This window comes from Amblyraja radiata, chromosome 2 (assembly GCF_010909765.2).
Source record: "Amblyraja radiata isolate CabotCenter1 chromosome 2, sAmbRad1.1.pri, whole genome shotgun sequence".
In the NCBI taxonomy this organism is placed as follows: Eukaryota; Metazoa; Chordata; class Chondrichthyes; order Rajiformes; family Rajidae; genus Amblyraja; species Amblyraja radiata.
This window is the reverse complement of record NC_045957.1, coordinates 117,350,623-117,374,947: the sequence shown is the minus strand read 5'-3', so window position 1 is coordinate 117,374,947 and position 24,325 is coordinate 117,350,623. Positions and strand designations below refer to the sequence as shown.

The window sequence follows — 24,325 nt, the reverse complement described above, 5'->3', positions numbered from 1 at the left end:
TTTGCACTGGTTTAGATGGGGCATGTTGGCTGGTGCGGGCAAGTTGGGCCGAAGGGCCTGCCTCCACGCTGTATGACTCAATCGCTCTGAGTGCCGATCGGATTCCCTTTTGAAAGCCGTGGCTAAGTAAGCCATCAGCAACGTTCAGGACACTGAGTTCCAGATCATGACTACTCTTATCAGATTACCTGCACTTAGAACATTTACTAGTTTTCACATTTGACCTTCAGATTCGATAACAGCTTCCCCCCACCACCATTATCAAACTCTTGAGCAGACACCGAGGATGAATTCCCATTCTTCCAATCTACCATGTTCCAGCCCTTGCGCATTTTTATAATCCGCACTTTCTTCGGGGTTTTTTTCCGTTTCATTTAGAGATACAGAGGGGGAAACAGGCCCTTCGGCCCACCGGGCCCGCTCCGTCCAGCAATCCACCAGTACTCGCACTACCCTACACACACTGGGGACATTTTATAATCTTTACCGTAGCCAATGAACCTAATGTGTGTCCTTGAAGTGTGGGAGGAAACCGGAGCACCCGGAGAAAGCCCACACGGGTCACGGGGAGAACGTACAGACTCCGTACAGACAGCACCCGTAGTCAGGATGGAACCCGGGTCTCTGGCGCTGTAAGGTAGCAACTCTACCGCTGCACCACCGTGCCACTCTATTCTCTATAGCTGTGACAAGGCATTCTGCCCTCTGATTACTTTATCCTCTATGCCACAAAGCATGATTTGCCCGGATAGCATGCAAAGCGAAAAGGTTGTCACTGTAGAACATTAAAAAAACAGCGCAAGAACAGCCCTTCAGCCCACAATGCCTGTGCCGAATATGATGCACCTAACCCATATTCCTTGAACAAAGAACTGCAGATGCCGGTTTATACCAAAGATAGACACAAAGTGCTGGAGTAACTCAACGTGTCAGGCAGCGTCTCTGGTGAAAAAGGATGGGTGACGTTTCGGGTCAGGATCCTTCTTCAGACCCCGAAAAGTCACCCATCCTTCTTTTCCCAGAGATGCTGCCCGACCCGCTGAGTAACTCCAGCACTGGAGCGGCACGGTGGCGCAAAGCCAGAGTTGCTGCCTCACTGCGTTTACAGCGCCAGAGACCCCGGTTCGATCCCGACTACGGGTGCTGCCTGCACCGAGTTTGTACGTTCTCCCCGAGACCTGCGTGGGTTTTCTCCGAGATCTTCGGTTTCCTCCCGCACTCCAAAGACGTACAGGTTTGTAGGTTAATTGGCTCGGTGTATGTGCAAATTGTCCCTAGTGTGTGCAGGGCTGTGTTAGCAGCAGCGCGTCCCAGCAGCTCGTCCCAGCAGCTCGTCCCAGCAGCGTGTTCCAGCAGCGCGTCCCAGCAGCTCGTCCCAGCAGCGTGTTCCAGCAGTGCGTCCCAGCAGCTCGTCCCAGCAGCTCGTCCCCAGCAGCTCATACCAGCAACGCTTTCCAGCAGCTTCTTCCAGCAGCTCCTTCCAGCAGCGCGTCCCAGCAGCGCGTCCCAGCAGTGCATCCCAGCAGCCTGTTACAGCCATTCCCGACCCTCATCGCAAAAAAAACCTACCCCCACACTTCACTTTAAAGTTACTTGAAGTACATGTAATAATAATAAACCGATACTAATAAAGAGATTTAAACACAGCAAACTTGCTTTCTCCTTTTACAGGATTTAGGGTTATGGACAGATTATTTTCAGAAATGTTCATTTTTTAATTAAATTTTTTTTTTTAATTAATTGCCAGGACTTCTTGCTTTTTAATGGGATGAGTTAATGATTTGTGGGATTAATCATGCTGGACATGATATTTCTCTTACACACAGTCACACAGCGATACAGCACAGAAACTGGCAAACGCATCCATGATGACCAAGGTTGATTAGTACGGGTGTCAGGGGCAATGTGGAGATGGCAGGACAATGGGGTTAGGAGAGAGAGAGATAGACCAGCCATGATTGAATGGCAGAGTAGACTCGATGGGCCGAACGGCCTAATTCTGCTCATATGACATGAAAGTAAGATCTCTTTTCTAAAGTACCCTTTTATTCTGAGACTGTGCTCTCTGGTCCTAGACTCTCCCACCAGTGGGAACATCCTCTCCACATCCGCTCTATCCAGGCCTTTCACTATTCTGTAAGTTTCAATGAGGTCCCCCCCCTCATTCTTCTAAACTCCAGCGAGTACAGGCCCAGTGCCGACAAACGCTCATCATATATTAACCCACTCATTCCTGGGATCATTCTCGTATGGAGAATATGGAGATAAGGAGCCTCTAGGAGCATTAAGGAGCCCTCAAGACATGCCAAACACCAGAGGAAACGATGCTGTGGGCACTCATTATAATCACAATAATGTTTTTCCTTCCTCTCTAAAAAAATAATTTTATGAGGATCTTGCCAGGACACGAGGGCCTGAGCTCTAGGGAGAGATTGAGCAGGCTGGGACTCTACTCCTTGGAGCGCAGGAGGATGAGGTGTGATCCTATAGAGGTGGACAACATCATGAGAGAAATAACACATAGAGAGTCTCTTGCCTCGAGTAGGGGAATCAAGAAGCAGAGGATAGAGTTTTAAGATGGAGATTTAATAGAGGAATCTGAGGAAGGACATTCTTGCCATAGAGGGAGTACAGAGAAGGTTCACCAGACTGATTCCTGGGATGTCAGGACTTTCATATGAAGAAAGACTGGATAGACTCGGTTTGTACTCGCTAGAATTTAGAAGATTGAGGATCTTATAGAAACGTACAAAATTCTTAAGGGGTTGGACAGGCTAGATGCAGGAAGATTGTTCCCGATGTTGGGGAAGTCCAGAACAAGGGGTCACAGTTTAAGGATAAGGGGGAAATCTTTTAGGACCGAGATGAGGAAAACATTTTTCACACAGAGAGTGGTGAATCTCTGGAATTCTCTGCCACAGAAGGTAGTTGAGGCCAGTTCATTGGCTATATTTAAGAGTTAGATGTGGCCCTTGTGGCTTAAGGGATCAGGGGGTATGGAGAGAAGGCAGGTACAGAATACTGAGTTGGATGATCAGCCATGATCATATTGAATGGCGGTGCAGGCTCGAAGGGCCGAATGGCCTACTCTTGCACCTATTTTCTATGTTTCTATGTTTCTATGAAACCGAAGGGATAACTTTTTCACGCAAAGATTGGTGGGTGTATGGAACGAGCTGCTGGAGGAGGTAGTTGAGGCAGGGACTATCAGAACGTTTAAGAAACATTTGGACAGGTAGATGGATGGGACAGGTTTAGAGGGATATGGACCAAAAGCAGGCAGGACTAGTGGAGCTGGGGCATGTTGGCCGGTGTGGGAAAGTTGGGTCGAAAGGTCTGTTTCCACGCTGTATCACTCTATGACTCCAACTGCAATCAATACGGGAGTGCTAACCATGTTCCTTTTCTAGGGCTATCCAATTTAAGCTTTCAACATGAATGTCACACCCTCAAAGGAGTGATTCTGGCCCAAATGGTCATATAACCTTTTTCTCCCGAGATGCAGCCTGACCCGCTGAGTTACTCCAGCACTTTGTGTCTATCTTTAGTGTAAACCTGCATCTGCAGTTTCCTTTTGATCAGTTCAGTTTAGTTGAGTTTACTGGCACGTGTACCAAGGTATAGTGAATAGCTTTCCTTGCAGTGGAGAGACAATACATGATTACATGATACATGATAAAGGAATCTCACCCCCTAATCCAGCCAGCATTCTGGTTATAACTATCGAGTTGAGCGCTCAGCACAGTGTACGGGTCAGTGTTTCTCTCCCTCACCGGTACAGAAGGCAGCCAGAGATGCTGCCTGGCCCACTGAAATAAAGGGCCTGTCCCACTTGGGCGTCATTTGCGCATCCCGCAGATGGCGCGCAAAGATTTTGTACATTCCAAAATCCTGGGACGCCGCGCGCGACTGCCTACATCACCACGCACAATGCGCGCATCATGTAAATGATGTCGCGTAAATGACGCGCAAGTGGGACAGGCCCTTTACTCCAGGACTTTGTGTCCATCTTTGGTACATTTGTTCTATATCTCACTACATCACCCTCGATATCCCTCATTTCCCTCTCCCCGGACTCTCAGTCTGAAGGACGGTCTCGACCCGAAACGTCACTTATTCCTTTTCTCCGGAGATGCACTCTGGCCCGCTAGGTTACTCCAGCACCTTGTGCCTATCTTCAGTTTAGAACAGCTTCTGCAGTTACTTCCTACACACTTCACCTGCAGTTGAACAGTTATTTAAGGGGCAGTTTAATAAGGGGTAAGCCATTTAGGACGGAGATGAGGAAAAACTTTTTCAGCCAGAGAGTTGCGAGTCTGTGGAATTCTCTGCCTCAGGTGGAGGCCGGTTCTCTGGATACTTTCAAGAGAGAGCTTGATAGGGCTTTTAAAGATAGCGGAGTCGGGGGATATGGGGAGAAGGCAGGAACGGGGTACTGATTGTGGATGATTAGGTGTGATCACATTGAATGGCGGTGCAGGCTTGAAGGGACAAATGGCCTACTCCTGCACCTACTGGCTGCAACCTTCGCTCCATTGACGAACTGTACACTGCAAGGGCCAGGAAGCGAGCGGATAAGATCGTCTCTGACCCCTCCCACCCTGGCCACAAACTCTTTGAATCACTTCCCTCCAGAAGGCGACTCCGGACTGTCAAAGCTGCCACAGCCAGACATAAAAACAGTTTTTATCCACGAGTAGTTTCTCTACTCAACAGCCAAAAATCTGTAGCCTCCCTTTGATCTGGCATTTTGTTGGTTCACATGCTTGATCAATGGTGTTTTATCATTAATGTTTTATTATTATTAATGTTTAGTGTTTTCTGAGTCATTTGGACAAGCTTTTCCCTTTGAGAATAGGGAAGATTCAAACAAGAGGACATGACTTCAGAATTAAGGGACAGAAGTTTAGGGGTAACATGAGGGGGAACTTCTTTACTCAGAGAGTGGTAGCGGTGTGGAATGAGCTTCCAGTGGAAGTGGTGGAGGCAGGTTCGTTGGTATTATTTTAAAATAAATTGGATAGGCATATGGATGAGAAGGGAATGGAGGGTTATGGTATGAGTGCAGGCAGGTGGGACTAAGGGAAAAAAGTTGTTCGGCACGGACTTGTAGGGCCGAGATGGCCTGTTTCTGTGCTGTAATTGTTATATGGTTATTCGTAACAGTCACTGTATGTCATGTTGTTACTTGTGGGCGGAGCACCAAGGCAAATTCCTAGTATGTGAATACGTGGCCAAAAAACTTACTATTGTCTATGTATCTATGGATGTATCTCACCTATACAGAAGGCAGCCAGCAGCCGCACGGCATTGTAGGGCGGCTCGCAGGAAGGGAAGAAGGGCTGGATGAGGTAGTTGGCAAAGGTGATGGCGATGACGGCTTGGCAGGCCGGCTCCACGATGAGCATGGACGTCCAGAGGCGCAGGAAGGCCAGGAAGCCCCCGAACGACTCCAAGATGTAGGAGTAGCTGGCCCCGGACTTCTTGATGGTGGTCCCCAGCTCGGCGTAGCACAGCGCCCCGATGACGGAGAATATTCCTCCCACTGCCCAGATGATCAGGGACAGGCCGTAGGAGCCGGTGAACCTCAGCACGCCCTTGGGGGAGACAAAGATCCCGGATCCGATCATGTTGCCAACGATCAGGCACACTCCGTGGAGCAAGGAGATGTCCTTCTTCAGCCGCACGGACTCAGGGGCCGCAGTCTTAGACTTGGTCTCCATCAGTGCTGCAAGGCGAGGGCTCGACCCGTCCCCACAATACCAGAGGACGCTTCAGATGAAGAGACGTCTCGGGAACCTGCGTTAAAATAAGTAAAGTACAACGTTAGCTTAGTTTAGAGGTACAGCGTGGAAACAATGGACAATAGGTGCAGGAGTAGGCAATTCGACCCTTTGAGCCAGCACCGCCATTCAATGTAATCATGGCTGATCATCCCCAATCAGTACCCCGTTCCTGCCTTCTCCCCATATCCCCTGACTCCGCTATCTTTACGGGCCCTATCAAGCTCACTCTTCAGAACCGGCCTCCACCGCCCTCCGAGGCAGAGAATTCCACAAACTCACAACTCCCTGTGTGAAAAAGTGTTTCCTTATAGACAATAGATAATGGGTGCAGGAGTAGGCCATTCGGCCCTTCGAGCCAGCACCGCCATTCAATGTGATCATAGCTGATCATTCCCAATCAGTACCCCATTCCTGCCTTTTCCCCATATCCCCTGACTCCACTATCTTTACGAGCCCTATCCAGCTCTCTCTTGAAAGCATCCAGAGAACCGGCCTCCACCGCCCTCCGAGGCAGAGAATTCCACAGACATACAACTCTGTCAGAAAAAGTGTTTCCTCGTCTACGTTCTAAATGGCTTACCCCTTATTCTTAAACTGTGGCCCCTGGTTCTGGACTCACCCAACATCGGGAACATGTTTCTAGCGTGTCCAAACCCTTAACAATCTTATATGTTTCAATAAGATCCCCTCTCATCTTTCTAAACTCCAGAGTTAATCCCTACTCTTTGTTTCCTGTCTACCAACCACTTCTCTCTCCATGTCAGCACTCTACCCCCAATACCATGTGCCCTAATTTTGCCCACTAATCTCCTATGTGGGACCTTATCAAATGCTTTCTGAAAGTCCAGGTACACTACATCCACTGGCTCTCCCTTGTCCATTTTCCTAGTTACATCTTCAAAAAATTCCAGAAGATTAGTCAAGCATGATTTCCCCTTCGTAAATCCATGCTGACTCGGACCGATCCTGTTACTGCTAGCCAAATGTGCGGCTATCTCATCTTTTATAATTGACTCCAGCAACTTCCCCACCACCGATCTCCGTTCTAAATGGCTTACGCCTTATTCTTAAACTGTGGCCCCTGGTTCTGGACTCCCCCAACATCGGGAACATGTTTTCTGCCTCTAGTGTGTCCAAACCCTTAATAATCTTAGATGTTTCAATAAGATCCCCTCTCATCCTAAATTCCAGAGTATACAAGCCGAGCCATCCTCTCAGCATAAGACAGTCCCGCCATCCTGGGAATTAAACTTGTGAACCTATTCGACCCACCGGGTATGTGCCGACTTGTTCCTAGATAGTGCAACATCTCAATAATGACAAGCACATGATTAAGTTACCCAACGTCAATGGCATGATGGTGCAGCGGTAGAGTTGCTGCCTCACAGCGCCGGAGACCCGGGTTCCATCCTGACTATGTGTGCCTGTCTGTGCAGAGATTGCACCTTCTCCCCGTGACCCGCTCCAGTTTCCTGCCACGCCCCAGGTTTGCTGGTTAATTGGCTTGGTGTAAAGGTAAATTGTCCCTAGTGTGTGTAGGGTGGTGTTAGTGTGGGGTCAAGGAAAGAGCGTTCACGTCCTGTTTCCACCAATCTTTCCACCACCACCGCGACGCACAAGAAGCGACAAGACAGACACCATTGTATGCAGATGCCGAGAAGTGTGTTCAGCCCTGGCTGAACAACTCCTAATCTTGTGTGTGGACTCAGTAAGAAGAAGAAGTGTTAGCATGCGGGGATCGCTGGTCGTTGCAGACTCAGTGGGCTGAAGGACCTGTTTCCGCACTGTATCTCTAAACTAAACTAAACGTGAGATCCCTCCGAATGCCAGAGTGAAAATAAAGTGGGTTTACACACGCTGTGTAAAGGGCCTGTCCCACTTGGGCGTCATGCGCCACGCCCAAAATCCTGGCGTGCTACCGTGCATCACTGCCTACTCCACCACGCCTCACCATGCGCCATGCACCGGTAATGCGTCATGACGCGTAAATGATGTCACGTAAATGACGCGCAAATGACGCCCAAGTGGGACAGGCCCTTAACTGTAAGTGAGTCACATGTACCTTCTGAACGCTTGAACGCCTGAGGAAGGACATTATCGCCATAGAGGGAGTGCAGAGAAGGTTCACCAGACTGATTCCTGGGATGTCAGGACTTTCATATGAAGAAAGACTGGATAAACTTGTCTTATACTCGCTAGAATTTAGGAGATTGAGAGGGGATCTTATAGAAACGTACAAAATTCTTATGGGGTTGGACAGGCTAGATGCAGGAAGATTGTTCCCGATGTTGGGGAAGTCCAGGACCAGGGGTCACAGCTTAAGGATAAGGGGGAAATCCTTTAGGACCGAGATGAGAAGAAACTTTTTCACACAGAGAGTGGTGAATCTCTGGAACTCTCTGCCACAGAGGGTAGTTGAGGCCAGTTCATTGGCTATATTTAAGAGGGAGTTAGATGTGGCCCTTGTGGCTAAAGGGATCAGGGGGTATGGAGAGAAGGCAGGTACGGGATACTGAGTTGGATGATCAGCCATGATCATATTGAATGGTGGTGCAGGCTCGAAGGGCCGAATGGCCTACTCCTGCACCTATTTTCTATGTATCTATGTAACACTGAGGAGTCTCAGACACAAATCTCAGTTTAGTGTAGAGATATAGAGCTGAAACAGGCCCTTCAGGCCACCAAGTCCGCGCCGACCAGCGATTCCCCGCACACACTCGGGAAAATTTACAAATCTTTCCTGACGCCAATTAACCTACAAACCGGCACGTCTTTGGTGTGTGGGTGGAAACCGTAGAAAACGCACGCACGGGGAGAGCGTACAAACGCCGTACAGACAGCACCCGTAGTCAGGACTGTTGAGCTTCTGCTGATGGAATAACCAAAGTCTTACCCCGTGATTAAGATCCCAAAGACTTTATTAACGTAACAGCATAGGTGACTTCAGGGCCGGCCTTAAGCCGATTGGACCGATTGCTCCCCAATTGGGCCCCGTGAGTAGTGGAGGCTCCGCGCCAGAGTAATCTATTCTAGGCTCGGGTAGATCTACCCTGGGTGGAGGGGGGAGAGAGGGGCGGAGAGAGAGTAGAGGGGTGGAGGGAGAAGAAAGGGGTAGATGGGGAAGGCGGTGTGAGGGGGGATTTGAGAAGGGGGAGGTGGGTCGTTCGCTCACGGCAGCGCTCCCGCCCCTCCAGTCGCCGTGCTTCACGCACACAGCCCCGGCTCTGCCCCCCTCTCTCCCCGGGGAGACGCGGTGAACAATACACGGAGGGCCGGGCCGGAGGTAAGAGCAACGTTTACAAACCTCGGCCTCAGCTCACACCCGTCCGCCCAGACCCCGGCATCTGCTCCTGCCGCCGGCCCTCTCCCTCCCTTCTCTCCTTCCCTCCCTCCTTCCTCTCTCTTTTCCCTTCTCTTATTTGCTCCATCCTTTCTTTCTCTCCTTGGGAGTGCAGTGAAGGTTCACCAGACTGATTCCTGGGATGTCAGGACTGTCTTATGAAGAAAGACTGGATAGACTTGGTTTATACTCTCTAGAATTTAGGAGATTGAGAGGGGATCTTATAGAAACTTACAAAATTCTTAAGGGGTTGGACAGGCTAGATGCAGGAAGATTGCTCCCGATGTTGGGGAAGTCCAGGACAAGGGGTCACAGCTTAAGGAAAAGGGGAAATCCTTTAAAACCGAGATGAGAAGAACTTTTTTCACACAGAGAGTGGTGAATCTCTGGAACTCCCTGCCACAGAGGGTAGTCGAGGCCAGTTCATTGGCTATATTTAAGAGGGAGTTAGATGTGGCCCTTGTGGCTAAGGGGATCAGAGGGTATGGAGAGAAGGCAGGTACGGGATACTGAGTGGATGATCAGCCATGATCATATTGAATGGCGGTGCAGGCTCGAAGGGCCGAATGGCCTACTCCTGCACCTAATTTCTATGTTTCTATGTTTCCCTCCCTCATTTCTCTACTTCCCTCCCTCCCTTCTGTCCTTCCTCCCTTCTCTCTCTCCCTCCCTCCCTCCTTTCTCTCCTTCCCTCCCACACACACATCACTGACACACAGACAACTAACACACACAACTAAGTTAGGGTGGGGTAGCAGCCCAAAGGGTAGGATGGGGTTGAAGTCCAAAATTTAAAGCCTGGACTGGTTTTTCATCAATGGTTATTGGTTAGCCAGGATCTATTTAATTAAATTACTTTTTCTTTTCATTTCAGTCACTAAAACAAGTGGTATTGTAACTATGTACTTTTCAAAGTCCTGGTCGCCTCAATGCAGAGAGGAAGTGGAGGTTTGGAGAGGCTGGCACAGTGGCGCAGCGGTAGAGTCTTTCAGCGCCCGAGATCCGGGTTCCATCGCGACTATAGGTGCTGCTTGTACGGAGTTTGTACGTTTGCTCCCTGACCTGTGGGGGTTTTCTCCGGGTGCTCCGGTTTCCTCCTACACTCCAAAGGTTTGTAGCTGATTTGCTTAGTAAAATTGTAAATTGTCCCTAGTGTGTGCAGGATAGTGTTAAAGTGCGGGGATCGCTGGTCAGTGCGGACTCGGTGGGCCGAGGGGCCAGTTTCCGCGATGTATCTGTAAACTAAACCGATGATTTACCAACATGATAGACACAAAATGCTGGAGTAACTCAGCGGGTCAGGCAGCACCTGTGGAGAAGAGAAACAGGTAGACACAAAAAGCTAGAGATATGGCGCGGAAACAGGCCCTTCAGCCCACCGGGTCAGTACCGATCAGCGACCCCCACACACACACCCGCTATCCTACACACACTCGGGACAATTTGCACTTACACCTAGCAAGTTAGCCTACAAACCTGCACGTCTTTGGAGTGGAGTAAAACCAGAACTCCCGAAGAAATCCCTCGCGGTCACGGGGAGAGCGTACAAACTCCGTACAGACAGCACCCGTAGTCAGGATCGAACCCGGGTCTCCGGCTCTGCGAGGCAGCAACTCCACCGCTGCGCCACCGTGCCACCTTTCTGGAGAGAATGAACAGACGGTGTTAGGGATTAAGTTTAGTTTAGTCACAAAATGCTGGAGTAACTCAGCTGGACAGACAGCATCTCTGGAGAGAAAGAATGAGTGACGTTTCAGGTCAAGACACTTCTTCAGATTGAGAGTCGGGGGGGGGGGGAGGGAAACTGGATGAGGCCTGGATTAGAGGTTTTTAAACTATAAGAAGAGGTCGGATAAACTTGGATTGTTTAATCTGGAGCATTGGACGCTGAAGCGAAGACCTGAGGGAAGTATATAAGATTAAGAGAGGGATAGATAGGGCAGAGAATCAGAACCTTTTACCCCGGATGGAAATGTCAAAGGTAGGTGAGAGGGGCTATATTTAAAAGAGATGTGTGGGGCTTTTTTTTTTACACAGAGGGTGGCGAGTGCCTGGAACACACTGCCAGGGGTGGTGGTGAAGGCATATACATAGTGTTGTTTAAGAGGCTTTAGGATAGGCACATGGATATGCAGGGAATGGAGGGATATGGATCATTTGCAGGCACAGGAGATTAAATTACCTTGCATAATGTCTGCATGGAGATTGTGGGCCGAAGGGCCTGTTCCTATGCTGTACTGTCCGATGAAAAAATAAAAGACACAGGCGCTGGAGTCACTCAGCGGGTCAGGCAGCATCCTTGGAGAACATGGATAGATGATGTTTTGGATCGGGACCTTTCTTCAGGTTGCAACTGCTGCCTGATCCACCGAATTATTCCAGCACTTTGTAACTTTTTTTATTGCAAAGCATAACCAGCTTCTTCCCAGCTGTTATCAGGCAACTGAACCATCCTACCGCAAGCAGAGAGCGGTGCTGAACTACTATCTACCTCATTGGTGACCCATCGACTATCCTTGATCGGACGTTATTGGCTTTGCCTTGCACTAAACGTTATTTCCTTATCATGTATCTGTACACTGTGGATGGCTCGATTGTAATCATGTATTGTATTTCTGCTGACAGGATAGCACGCAACAAAAGCTTTTCACTGTACCTCGGTACACATGACAATAAACTAAACTAATCTCCAGTTCCTTGTTTCCACATTCTGCATGGTTCTATGTTTTATTAATTGATTAATTTTAGGCATCTATTAATTAATTCATCAGTCAATGATTTAGATGAAGGGATTCAAAGTACCATTACTTTGATAGTAACATTACTATAATCTCCCAAATTGGGAAAAGGGGAAGTACAACTGGATCTGGGGGTCCTTGTTCATCTGTCACTGAAAGTAAGCATTCAGGTACAGCAGGCAATGAAGAAAGCGAATGGCATGTTGGCCTTCATAACAAGAGGAGTTGAGTTTCGGAGCAAAGAGGTACTTCTGCAGTTGTACAGGGCCCTATTGAGACCACACCTGGAGTATTGTGTGCAGTTTTGGTCTCCCAATTTAAGGAAGGACATTCTTGCTATTGAGGGAGTGCAGCGTAGGTTCACAAGGTTAATTCCCGGGATGGCGGGACTGTCATATGATGATAGAATGGAGCAACTGGGCTTGTATACACTGGAATTTAGAAGGACGAGAGGGTATCTTATTGAAACATATAAGATTATTCAGGGTTTGGACACGCTAGAGGCAGGAAACATGTTCCGGATGTTGGGGGATGAATGGCAGTGCTGGCTCGAGGGCCCGAATAGCCTACTCCTTCACCTATTGTCTATCTGGGTGCTGTCACCACCATTCATTACTCATCCTTCTGGTGAAGGCATTCCCAACAGTGTACAGGGGAGGGAGTATTGAGTATAGAGGTTGGGAGGTCATGTCTCAGTGTATAAGACGTTGGCGAGGCCGAATTTAAAGTATTGTGTTCAGTTTTGGGGACCGTGTTATCAGAAAGATGTTTTCAAACTGGAAACATAGGCATAGAAAATAGGTGCAGGAGTAGGCCATTCGGCCCTTCTAGCCTGCACCGCCATTCAATATGATCATGGCTGGAAAGGGTACAAAGAAGATTTACGAGGATGTTGCCAGGGCTAGAGGGTGTGAAAGAGGTTGAGTAGGCTGGGACTCTATTCCTTGGAGCGCAGGAGGATGAGGGATGATCTTATAGTGGTGAATAAAATCATGAGTGGAATAGATTGGGTAGATGCACAGTCTCTTGTCCAGAGTAGGGGAATCGAGTATTAGAGAATATAGGTATACGGAGGGGGGGGGGGGGGGGGGGGTGATTTAATAGGATCTTGAGGGGTATTTTTTCACACAAAGGGTGGTGGGTTTATGGAACTTGCTGGCGGAGGAGGTAGTTGAGGCAGGCACTATCATAGCGCTTAAGAAACAGTTAGACAAGTACATGGATAGCATATGTTTGGAGGGATATGGGCCAAACGCAGACAGGTGGAACTAGTGTAGTCAGTGTTGGTCAGGTTGGGCCGAAGGGCCCGTTTCCACGCTGTATCACTCAACAAGTTAACATCTTAACACGTGTGGAACTAGGAAGTCTACATTCATCAATGTGGTTTGACATTCGTCACTCGAAAACCAAAGCAAAAAAGGCGGGCAAGAAGCGGAAACTCAAATAAGGTCATGAAAATTAACAGAACATAGAACAAACAGTACAGTGGAGGAAGGAATTGCCGATGCACGTTTACATCGAAGATGGACACAAAATGCTGGAGTAACTCAACGGGACAGGCAGCATGTCTGGAGAGAAGGAATAGAAGACGTTTCGGGTCGAGACCCTTCTTCGGCCCAGTGTGTCAGTGCAAAACACTGTAAACTAAAGTCTGAAGAAGGGTCTCGACCCGAAATTTCGCCCGTTCTTTCTCTCCAGAGATGCTGCCTGTCCCGCTGAGTTACTCCAGCCGTTTGTGTCTGTCTATAAACTAATCTCCTCTGCATTTTTTTCGATCTTGTGGACAAGCCTGCGAGGCAAATTTAAAAATAAGGCGATCGGTTTTTAACCGTCGCCTGGATTACCTCCGGTTGCTTGTTAAATTTCCTCCTCTTCTCTCGAAAGGGTAGGATTTGTTTCCACTGTGAAATAAAAAAAGACCCTCCGCATTTCCCCGAACACTCGCTCGCTCACTCCTCGGCGTTGCACGGACGAGGCGCTGTTTCTGTACGAAAAATAAACCCTTCTGAGGATCAGCAACGCGCTGCGAGACATACACGCCGCCCCCCGCGTCGAATATGCAAGCGAAAATGAAAAAAAGGGGACGCGCACGTCAAACTCAGCGGACGGACCCTAATGTAAGAGAAACGGTGCGTGGACTTCTACTCTGCTGCCCAGCATATGCGACGCGAGCCTGGAATAAGCTCAAGTGAGGGAGAATGTACACTATATTCCAATTGCCCTTTGCTTTAAGTAATGAGATAAAAACACGTGCGCAGATGTTATTTTAATCCTATTCCGGGTGGAACGAAGAGGCACAATGAATGAGAAGAGTCGCGTTTTAAATGAAGGGAAGATAGACGCAAAAAGCTGGAGTAACTCAGCGGGTCTGACAGCAAGCATCTCTGGAGAGAAGGAATGGGTGGCGTTTCGGGTCGGGACCCTTCTTCAGACTTCTTAAATGAAGGGATCTTGTATATAACGGGGGTGGTTGTATGTGTGCGTGTGTGCTAAAGCAGGCCCCGAGTTGCATCGGTACCCGGGGGAACATGTAACACCACGGTTCCACACTGTAACACCGACACATATCATGGCCACGTTGCTACATAACGTTCCGAATCAAACCTCTAGACATTCCACACTGGAACGCCGAGACAGTAAACACCGCCACATTGCTACACGAACGTTCCATCCCGGCGGCGAGATCCTGACCCGGGACATTCCACATTGGAACGCCGAGACATCGCCCTGCCGTCCAACCAAGCTCCCCGGGACGTTCCATATTGGAACACGGAGACATCATTCATTCATGTTGGAACGCCGAGACACGCGGCACGCACAACCTCCCGTCGCGGCGGAGGTGGCAACCTAACCCGGGATATTACAATCGCCAGGAGCGCACACTCACACTCACAAGATGCCTGAAAACAAAGCATAGACCCGCCCGCCCCCGCCGCCGCCCGGACTGACTGACTGACTAAGGAAGAAACAAAATCCAAAGACTGACCCGAACACGCGGCACCGACACCGCCGATCTAGAGGCTTGCAGGTCTTTCCGACTCTCTGCTTCCGTATATAAAGCCTCTCTCTTCCTAGTACGTCCTTCAAGGACGAGATCCGCTAGATTTCACATCAAGCAGCTGAGCAAAGGAAGAGCATGCACTCTGCGCGCCACCTCTCTTAAAGGCGCATGCAGCAAGCGTCCATCGCCGAAACGTAGCAAATAGGTGCAGGAGCAAGTAGGCCATTCGGCCCTTCGAACCAGCACCGCCATTCAATATGATCATGGCTGATCATCCAAAATCAGTACCCCGTTCTGCTTTCTCCCCATATCCATTGATTCCATTAGCCTTAAGAGCTAAATCTAGAGTCATAGAGTGATACAGTGTGCAAACAAGCCCTTCGGCACGACTTGCCCACACCGGTCAACATGTCTCAGCTACACTAGGTCCACCTGTCTGCGCTTGGTCCATATCCCTCCAAACTTGTCCTATCCATGGTAGCAATGTTACAACATTTTGAGATTTAAAAAATCAAGTCTGCAATTTATCCCATCAGATAAAGCATAAAAAGAAGTTTAATTTGACACCTAATTCACTTTCATATCTTCAGTATTAAAAAAGTTATGGCCATTTTCATACTCTGAAATTAGCATCTTGTTCCCTATGTTCTACATTCATCAATCTGGTTTGATATTCGTCACTCGAAAACCAAAGCAAAAAAGGCGGGCAAGAAGCGGAAGCGGTCAACTCAAATAAGGTCGTGAAAATTAACAGAACATAGAACAAACAGTACAGTGGAGGAAGGAATTGCCGATGCACGTTTACATCGAAGATAGACACAAAATGCTGGAGTAACTCAACGGGACAGGCAGCATGTCTGGAGAGAAGGAATAGAAGACGTTTCGGGTCGAGACCCTTCTTCGGCCCAGTGTGTCAGTGCAAAACACTATAAACTAAAGTCTCGACCCGAAACTTCGCCCGTTCTTTCTGTCCCGCTGAGTTACTCCAGCCGTTTGTGTCTGTCTATAAACTAATCTCCTCTGCATTGTTTTCGATCTTGTGGACAAGCCTGCGAGGCAAATTTAAAAATAAGGCGATCGGTTTTTAACCGTCGCCTGGATTACCTCCGGTTGCTTGTTAAATTTCCTCCTCTTCTCACGAGAGGGTCTTACTTGGATGACCTGAAATTAAAGCATATAATTAGTTAGTTACCTAATTATAGCTAATTACAAAATTTAATTACTAGATCTAAACATCTATCCATTTCTTAAGAAAGGGTTAACATTTTTAAATAGCCTAAGTGTCCAAATAACATTCACACAAGAATTCACAATATAACATGATTTTTAAATCTCATTGTCATGAATTTATAAGCCAAATGGAAGGAATTTAGTGTTTAATTCCCATAAATTAATGGGCATTTTAATCATCTTGTGAGTGGGTTTTTGTGGAACGCGATCGATTGGAACGTTGCGGTTGCAGTGAATTTGAACCCCGTATGGGCTATGGCAAAAATATCGTGAAACAATTTCAGGTTTTATTTGCATAAGAATTCAGAGCGCACACACATTTGTAACAGCATTAAAAAAATTGCACAATACACGATCTCTGCGCAGACGAGCGACTAAAAAGGGAACGTTGGTCAGGATCGATCCCGGGTCTCTGGCACTGTGAGGCAGCAACTCTACCAGAATGTGAGGTCAAAGTGTTTTGCAGGTCACCACTTTCGTTCATGGAGGGTGCAGTGCCTCTGTCTGGTCGTTCACACCAAAGACACAATGTGCTGGAGTAATTCAACTTAGGCAGGCAGCATCTCTGGAGAGAAGGAATGGGTGACGTTTCGGCTCTGCAGAAAGGTCTCGACCCGAAAACGTCATCCTCTTCCTTCTCTCCACAGATGCCGCCTGTCCCGCTGAATTACTCCAGCATTTTGTGTCTATCTTCGGTGTAAACCAGCGTCTGCAGTTCCTTCCAACACAACTATTTCCTGATGCCGCCACCACTCAGTTGCTCGTCAGAGATTATTTACTGCGGCCCAATTAACCCACCAGCCATCCGACGGAAAACTTCAGGAGCATTCCCTCCCCTACAATGAAGCTTCTGTCTGCCTTATTTATGTGGTGCCCGAAACACCATTGCATTCTGAATGTGATGGAATCATTCTTCCACTGAGCTAATATTTGGCTTGGCACTTCAAAAATACCTCCATTTTAAACATCAGGAAAAGAAACAATTGTCATACTCTGACACTTTTACCTCACTTGTTCAAATTTCTGAAAATATTTTATTGCTTCAATAGACAATAGGTGCAGGAGTAGGCCATTCAGCCCTTCGAGCCAGCACAGCCATTCAATGTGGTCACGGCTGATCATCCCCAATCAGTACTCGGTTCCTGCCTTCTCCTCATATCCACTGGCTCCACTATCTTTAAAGCTTCCTGAACCTGGTGGTCACGGTGGCGCAGCGGTAGAGTTGCTGCCTTACAGCGAGTGCAGCGCCGGAGACCCGTGTTCGATCCTGACTACGGGTGCTGTCTGCACGGAGTTTGTGCGTTCTCCTCATGACCTGCCTGGGTTTGCTCCGAGATCTTCGGTTTTCTCCCACACTCCAAAGAAGTACAGGTTTTGTAGGTTAATTGGCTTGGTAAATGTTAAAATTGTCCCTAGTGTGTGTGGGATAGTGTTAGTGTGCAGGTATTGCTGGTCTGCACGGACCCGTAGGGCCGAAGGGCCTGTTTCCGCGCTGTATAAATTAAACTAAACTAAACTAAACCTCTCTCTACTGAACTACTATCTACCACCTTGGAGCCCCTCGGACTATCTTTGATCAGACTTTGCTGGCTTGATCTTGCATTAAACGTAATTGCCTTAGCATGTACCTGTACAATGTGAATGGCTCGGTTGTAATCATACATTGTCTTTCCGTTGACTGGTTAGTGCGACAAAAGCTTTTCACTGTACCTCGGTACATGTGACAATAAACTAAACTGCACTCGACAATCTACATTAATGGCATTACATTGACTAGCTGCAACACTCATTTAAATCTGGGCGGGTTTGGAACGAGTTTGGTTTAGTTTGTAGATACAGCACGGAAACAGACCCTTCGTCCCGCCCAGTCCGCGCCGACCAGCGGCCATCCCGTACACCAGCTCTATCCTACACATTTAAGGATAAGTTTACAGAAGCTGATTGACAATAACACAAACCTGCATGTCTTTGCAATGTAGGAGAATCCGGAGCACCAGTCCTGCAGACGCAGCCGCTGGCCCGCGGCCGAACCCCGGACTCAGGCCACCACCGCCAGAACACCGTCCTAGCCACCCTCACGTGAGTACCGTACCGTCTTCAGCCTCGGGCTGGGCCGCCCCGACATGGGCACCGAACCTCCCTCTGGCCGGGCCGCCCCGACTTGGGCGTCGCTTCTCCCTCCGGCCGGGCTGCCCCGACTTGGGCGTCGCTTCTCCCTTGGGCCGGGCCGCCCCGACATGGGCGCCGAACCTCCCTCGGGCTGCGAGCGCCGCACCTCCCCGAGCTCGGCCGCTCCGACGGGAGCCTCGTTCCACCCTTGGGCTGGCCGCCCTCACGAGAGCGCCACAGCATCTCACGGGAGCACTATTCCAGCCCTGAGCCGGACCACCCTCACGGGAGCGAGCTCAGGGCGAGTCCTAGGAGAACGTACAAACTCCGTACAGACAGCACCCGGATCGATTCCGGATCGACTCAGGATCGAACCCGGGTCCCCGGCGCTGTCAGGCAGCAACTCTACCGCTGCGCCTCCCATTTAATTAATTTCACATGATTTCCCACTCAATCAGATTTACTAACTGGACTTGATGAACGTAGTGAAGGAATTGCTGACATTAAACTTATCTATCATTTCATTAACCTTGTAACCACTACTGAGGTATCTTAAAGGTTCCTCTTTTTGGAAAAAAAAAAGGATATGGATCATGTACAGGCAGATTAGTTTAGTTTAGTTTAGATTAGAGATACAGCGCAGAAACAGGCCCTTCGGCCCACCGTATAGATAGATAGATAGATAGATAGATAGATAGATAGATAGATAGATAGATAGATAGATAGATAGATAGATAGATAGCCTTTATTGTCATTCAGACCGAAGTCTGAACGAAATTTCAGCAGTCATACATACAATACAATAAAAACAACAATAAACACATATTAACATCCACCACAGTGAGTCCACCCAGCATCTCCTCACTGTGATGGAGGCAAAAGTCTTAGGTCTGCAGTCTCTTTCCTCCTCTTCTCCCTCTGCGCTGAGGCGATACCCCACCGGGCGATGTTACAAATCAGTCCCGCGGCTCAAACACCGCGGCCCGGGGTGGTCGAAGCTGCCGCCCACCAGTCCTGCAGACGCAGCCGCTGGCCCGCGGCCGAACCCCGGACTCAGGCCACCACCGCCAGAACACCGTCCTAGCCACCCTCACGTGAGTACCGTACCGTCTTCAGCCTCGGGCTGGGCCGCCCCGACATGGGCGCCGAACCTCCCTCTGGCCGGGCCGCCCCGACTTGGGCGTCGCTTCTCCCTCCGGCCGGGCTGCCCCGACTTGGGCGTCGCTTCTCCCTCTGGCCGGGCCGCCCCGACTTGGGCGTCGCTTCTCCCTCGGGCCGGGCCGCCCCGACATGGGCGCCGAACCTCCCTCGGGCTGCGAGCGCCACACCTCCCCGAGCTCGGCCGCTCCAACGGGAGCCTCGTTCCACCCTCGGGCTGGCCGCCCTCACGGGAGCATCACAAAGTCTCACGGGAGCACTGTTCCAGCCCTGAGCCGGACCGCCCTCACGGGAGCGAGCTCAGGGCGAGTCCTGACGGGCTCTGCCTCAGGAGCCTCGAGGTCGCCAGCTCCATTAGGCCTCAGCGCAGACGGAGGCAGAGAAGGGGAATACGACAAAAAAGTTGCATTCTCCCGCAGGGAGAGACTGCAAACCCCGTTTCAACCCCCCCCCCCCCCAAAACACAAACTAAGAACCAAAAACTAGACTAACCAAAACGAAATAAACAACACAAAAAACACAAACAAACGGGACTGCCGGTGAGCCGCTGCTGCCAGGGCAGCGCCGCCACTCCGTCCCGCCACCACCGACCAGCGAAGTTTCAGCCTATTATCATCACTAACCCTACGTCAGTTATCCAAACAGATGCCAGTGCTCAAGACTGGGGAGCAACTAACTCTATATCCAGCACAAGTAGTAGATGGACTAACCCAGAATCATCGTTACCACTTACACTGGGCATTAATTATCTAGAGATGTTGGGTGGCTTTTATGGTTTAAAAGCATATGCATAAATATGCATCACTTGCATGTACGGTTATAAATAGATAATACTACGGTGGTGGCCTACATTAACCATATGGGCGGCATAAAATCGGTATCATGCGACAAGTTGGTCAACACAATTTGGCAATGGTGTGTCCAAAGACAGAGGAGTCTATTGGCTCTTTAAAAAATGGTAAAGCAGTAGGACCAGATGGTTTAGGTTCCGAATTTTATAAAAAAATTTATGATTTGCTTAGCCCACGTTTACAAAGACTGTATGAGTATATATATACTCAACAGAAACTTCCAGACACTTTAAATGAATCAATAATAACACTTATTCCTAAAGCTGATAAAGATCTGGAAGACCCGGGATCATACAGAGCAATTGCACTTTTAAATACAGATCAGAAAATTTTAACTAAAATACTAGCGCATAGATTAAGTACAGTGATGAATAAATTAATACACCCTGACCAAACAGGCTTTATTCAGAAACGGTACTCATATTATAATCTAAGAAGATTATTTAATATTATATATTCCAAGAGAATTATTAATGAAGATCTAGCAATAATTTCACTTGACGCTGAAAAAGCATTTGATCAGGTCGAATGGCCTTATTTATTTTCGGTGATGGAAAATATGCAGCTAAGGGAGAAATTCTGTACATGGATAAAACTGTTATATACAAATCCCACGGCTAGAATATTTACAAACCAAAGGTTGTCATCTAAATTTAGCCTATCTAGAGGTTGTAGACAAGGATGCCCATTATCTCCATTATTATTTGCGCTTGCTATTGAGCCACTGGCAGAAAGAGTTAGGGGGCATCCGGAAATACATGGGTATAACACAAAGGACACAGTGAATAAAATTTCTCTATACGCAGATGATGTATTAATTTACATTACAAAACCAGAAATTAGTATTCCAAACTTATTAAAGCTAATAACCCAATTTGGTTCACTTTCAGGATACAGAATAAATTGGAATAAAAGTGAAATTATGCCAATAAGGGAACATAACAAACAGATAATACAACAATTTCCATTTAAAATAGTAAATGAAAAATTTAAATATCTAGGTATTTATGTAACTAAGATATATACATCATTATTTAAAGCAAATTTCCCCCCATTACTGAACAAACTACATAAGAATATTCAATACTGGAAAACACTTCCTATCTCAATGGTAGGCAAAATCAATGCCATAAAAATGATTTTTTTACCGCAAATATTATACCTTTTTCAGACAATTCCGATATATCTGGCAAAAAACTTTTTTTTTTAAATTGGACTCTATTGTTAATGATTTTATCTGGGATTATAAGAATCATAGGATAAACAAAAGACACTTGTGTAAATCAAAAATAAATGGAGGCTTGGTTTTACCCAATTTTTTGTTTTATTTCTGGGCAGTTAACATTAAAAATATGAATTTCTGGTTGGAAGAAATAGATCATCAACCAGACTGGTTAAAAATGGAAAAGGAAGATTGTTTACCTTTTGATATCGGTTCGATATTATTTGCTACGTCTAAATTAAACAAAAAAATTTATAGGGAAAACCCTATAATATTTAGTGCTATACGAATTTGGAAACAATTAAAAAAGACATTAAAATTAGATAATTTATCACTTTTTCTTCCAATTGTGAATAATCCTTTGTTTAAGCCTTCATGGTTGGACGGGGGTTTTACACAATGGAAGAATTATGGAATTAAAAATATGGGACAACTTTACAAGGAAGGCACTTTTCTGACATTTCAGGAGTTGCAACAGACTTATGGACTTCGAGGAAATGATTATTTCAGATATCTTCAACTTAGAGATTATGTAAAATCGAACTCCCAAAATTTTCGAATTAGAAATTCAGAAATTCTTGATGAATGTTGGAACAAACATCCTAATACAGAAAAATTAATATCTTATATATATAATATCTTATTAGACAGTGACATTCCTTCGACGGACTTACACAGACAAACATGGGAAAAAGAATTAAATCAAGTAATAACGAAAGATACTTGGGAAGAAAGTTTGCAACACATACATCAGTGTTCACTAAACGCCAGACATTCTCTAATACAATTTAAAGTAATACATAGGTTACATTATTCAAAAACAAAACTACATAAAATTTTTCAACATATCTCACCTATATGTGATAAATGTCAACATTTAGAAGCTACATTATCTCATATGTTTGCAAACTGTATAAAAATTAAAAAATTCTGGGTAAATATTTTTAGTATAATATCTAAAGTAACCAGCACACAATTGGACCCAGATCCAAAATTAATAATACTCGGAATATTAGAATTAAATCAAACACTTAGAACAACACAAAGAAACTTTATTGATTATAGTTTAATAACAGGAAAAAAATTAATTCTAAAATTTTGGAAAGGCCCTACGGCCCCCACAATCAAAATGTGGATTATAGAAATGACGGAGACCTTAAACGTGGAAAGAATCAGATTTTCCCTGTTGGACAAACAGGAATTATTCGTTGGAACATGGTCTCCTTTTATTGATTACTTAAAGGGTCAGAATGGTTCAGCACAGGAACCTGACTAGCACGCGGGCTAAAGAATGGATGAAATACTATACTCTGAAATGTACGAATATATCTCGAATGAAGTCTTTTTTATTTTAATAAATTTTTCCATTCTTCTTTAACTATCTTTTTCCTTTTTTTTTTTCTTTTTTTTTGTTTGTTTTTGTTTTTGTTTTTCTTCTCTTTCTTTTCTTTCTTTACTTCATCTATCTCTTTAGTTCTATCTAGTTTAAAAAAAAAAAAAGGCAAAAAGTATTGGAGACAATGTAATAATAATTGACAATATTATCAATTTAAAAATGTAAGACTGTAATGATGTAAATAGGTTATGTACCCATCTCCAATAAAAAAAATATTTTCAAAGACATATTTGGCTATCAGTAACTTACCTGCCAGGTAAGCTAAATACAGTGGCAGACACCAGGTCACGTAAATTTAATGACAACATCGAACGGATGTTAAAACCCCAAATTTTTTTTCACGAATGGACTCTGCTTCAGGTATTTTGATAGTACCCGACTGGCCTACACAGCCATGGTTCCCAATACTCCCTAACATGGTTGTTGAAACTCCGATGGTATTCCCCAGTGACCCAGAGTTGTTAACACACAGTGTCGGGCACAAGCCACCCGTGCCATGAAAAAATCAAACTCCTGGGTTGCAGATTCTGCACAAACCACTTCTGGGACTGGAATTATCATAACAAACCATCAAACCATGTCAGCATCCCTCCGAACATCCACTAAAAAACAGCACTTGTCCAGCATCAAAAAATGGGAGAAGTACTGCTTGGATACAGGGACCACCTACTCAACCGCTACAGTTACCTACGTACTGGAATTCCTGGCGAACCTTCACCACGATGAAGGACTCAGCTACAGAGCCATCAACACTGCCTAGAATTGCCCTGCCTGTCTATTTAAAGCCAGCTCCAGGACAACAGGCCATGGGGTCCCACCAGCTGGTGGTCAAACTAATGAAGGGTATTTACAACTCTAACCCCCTAAACCAAGGTACACCCATATATGGGATGTCAGTGTGGTCCTGACATACCTCAGGGGATGGCCACCAGCCAGATCCCTCAACCTGGAACCATCTATGCTCAAAACACTCATGTTGATGGCACTTGTAGCTGCACAGAGGGTCCAGTCACTACACCTATTGCGACTGAACACCATGCTCACAGCTCCAGACCAGATCTCTGTCGTTATCCAGGGAATGATCAAACAGAGCAGACCAGGAACACCTAATCCAGTCGTGGAATTCCAAGCTTACCCGCCAGAAACACGGTTATGTGCCATGACCCAATTATCCTACATAGACACAACCAAAATATTCGAGGGAGATGAAAAGCCTTGTGGGTCAGTCATAAAAAACCTTATGGTCGGGTGACGAGCCATTTCGAGATGGCTCAAGCAGGTGCTAAAAGCTGCTGGGATAAAAACTAACATGTACAAATTTCATTCCACCAGGGCAGCATCCACGTCGACGACTAAAAGAATGGACGTGCCTATAAACCACATCCTGGCTACAGCAGGATGGTGGGGGGAAAGACCGTTCAGAAATTTTATAATAAGCCGTTGGCAAAACCTGTTTTATTTGCAGGAAAGATTTTACAGACTGCAAATATTTAA

At 46.8% G+C, this 24,325-nt stretch overlaps 1 protein-coding gene across 2 annotated transcripts in view; it reads right to left on the bottom strand.

Annotated features, from left to right (window-relative positions):
• The window catches only part of LOC116967563 (Y+L amino acid transporter 2-like), an 82,943-nt gene extending 67,909 nt beyond the window's left edge, over positions 1-15,034 (bottom strand). The window contains exons 1-2 of one of the 2 annotated variants that reach the window (XM_033014190.1): positions 14,851-15,034; positions 5,279-5,799 (exon numbers count right to left, since the gene is read on the bottom strand). In XM_033014190.1, coding sequence (XP_032870081.1) covers positions 5,279-5,723 — 445 coding nt within the window. In that variant the 5' untranslated portion in view covers positions 5,724-5,799; positions 14,851-15,034. Of the gene's footprint in view, positions 1-5,278; positions 5,800-10,602; positions 10,751-14,850 lie in introns of those variants that run through there. The other variant, XM_033014184.1, reaches the window with a different exon arrangement.
• Positions 15,035-24,325: the final 9,291 nt, after the last annotated feature.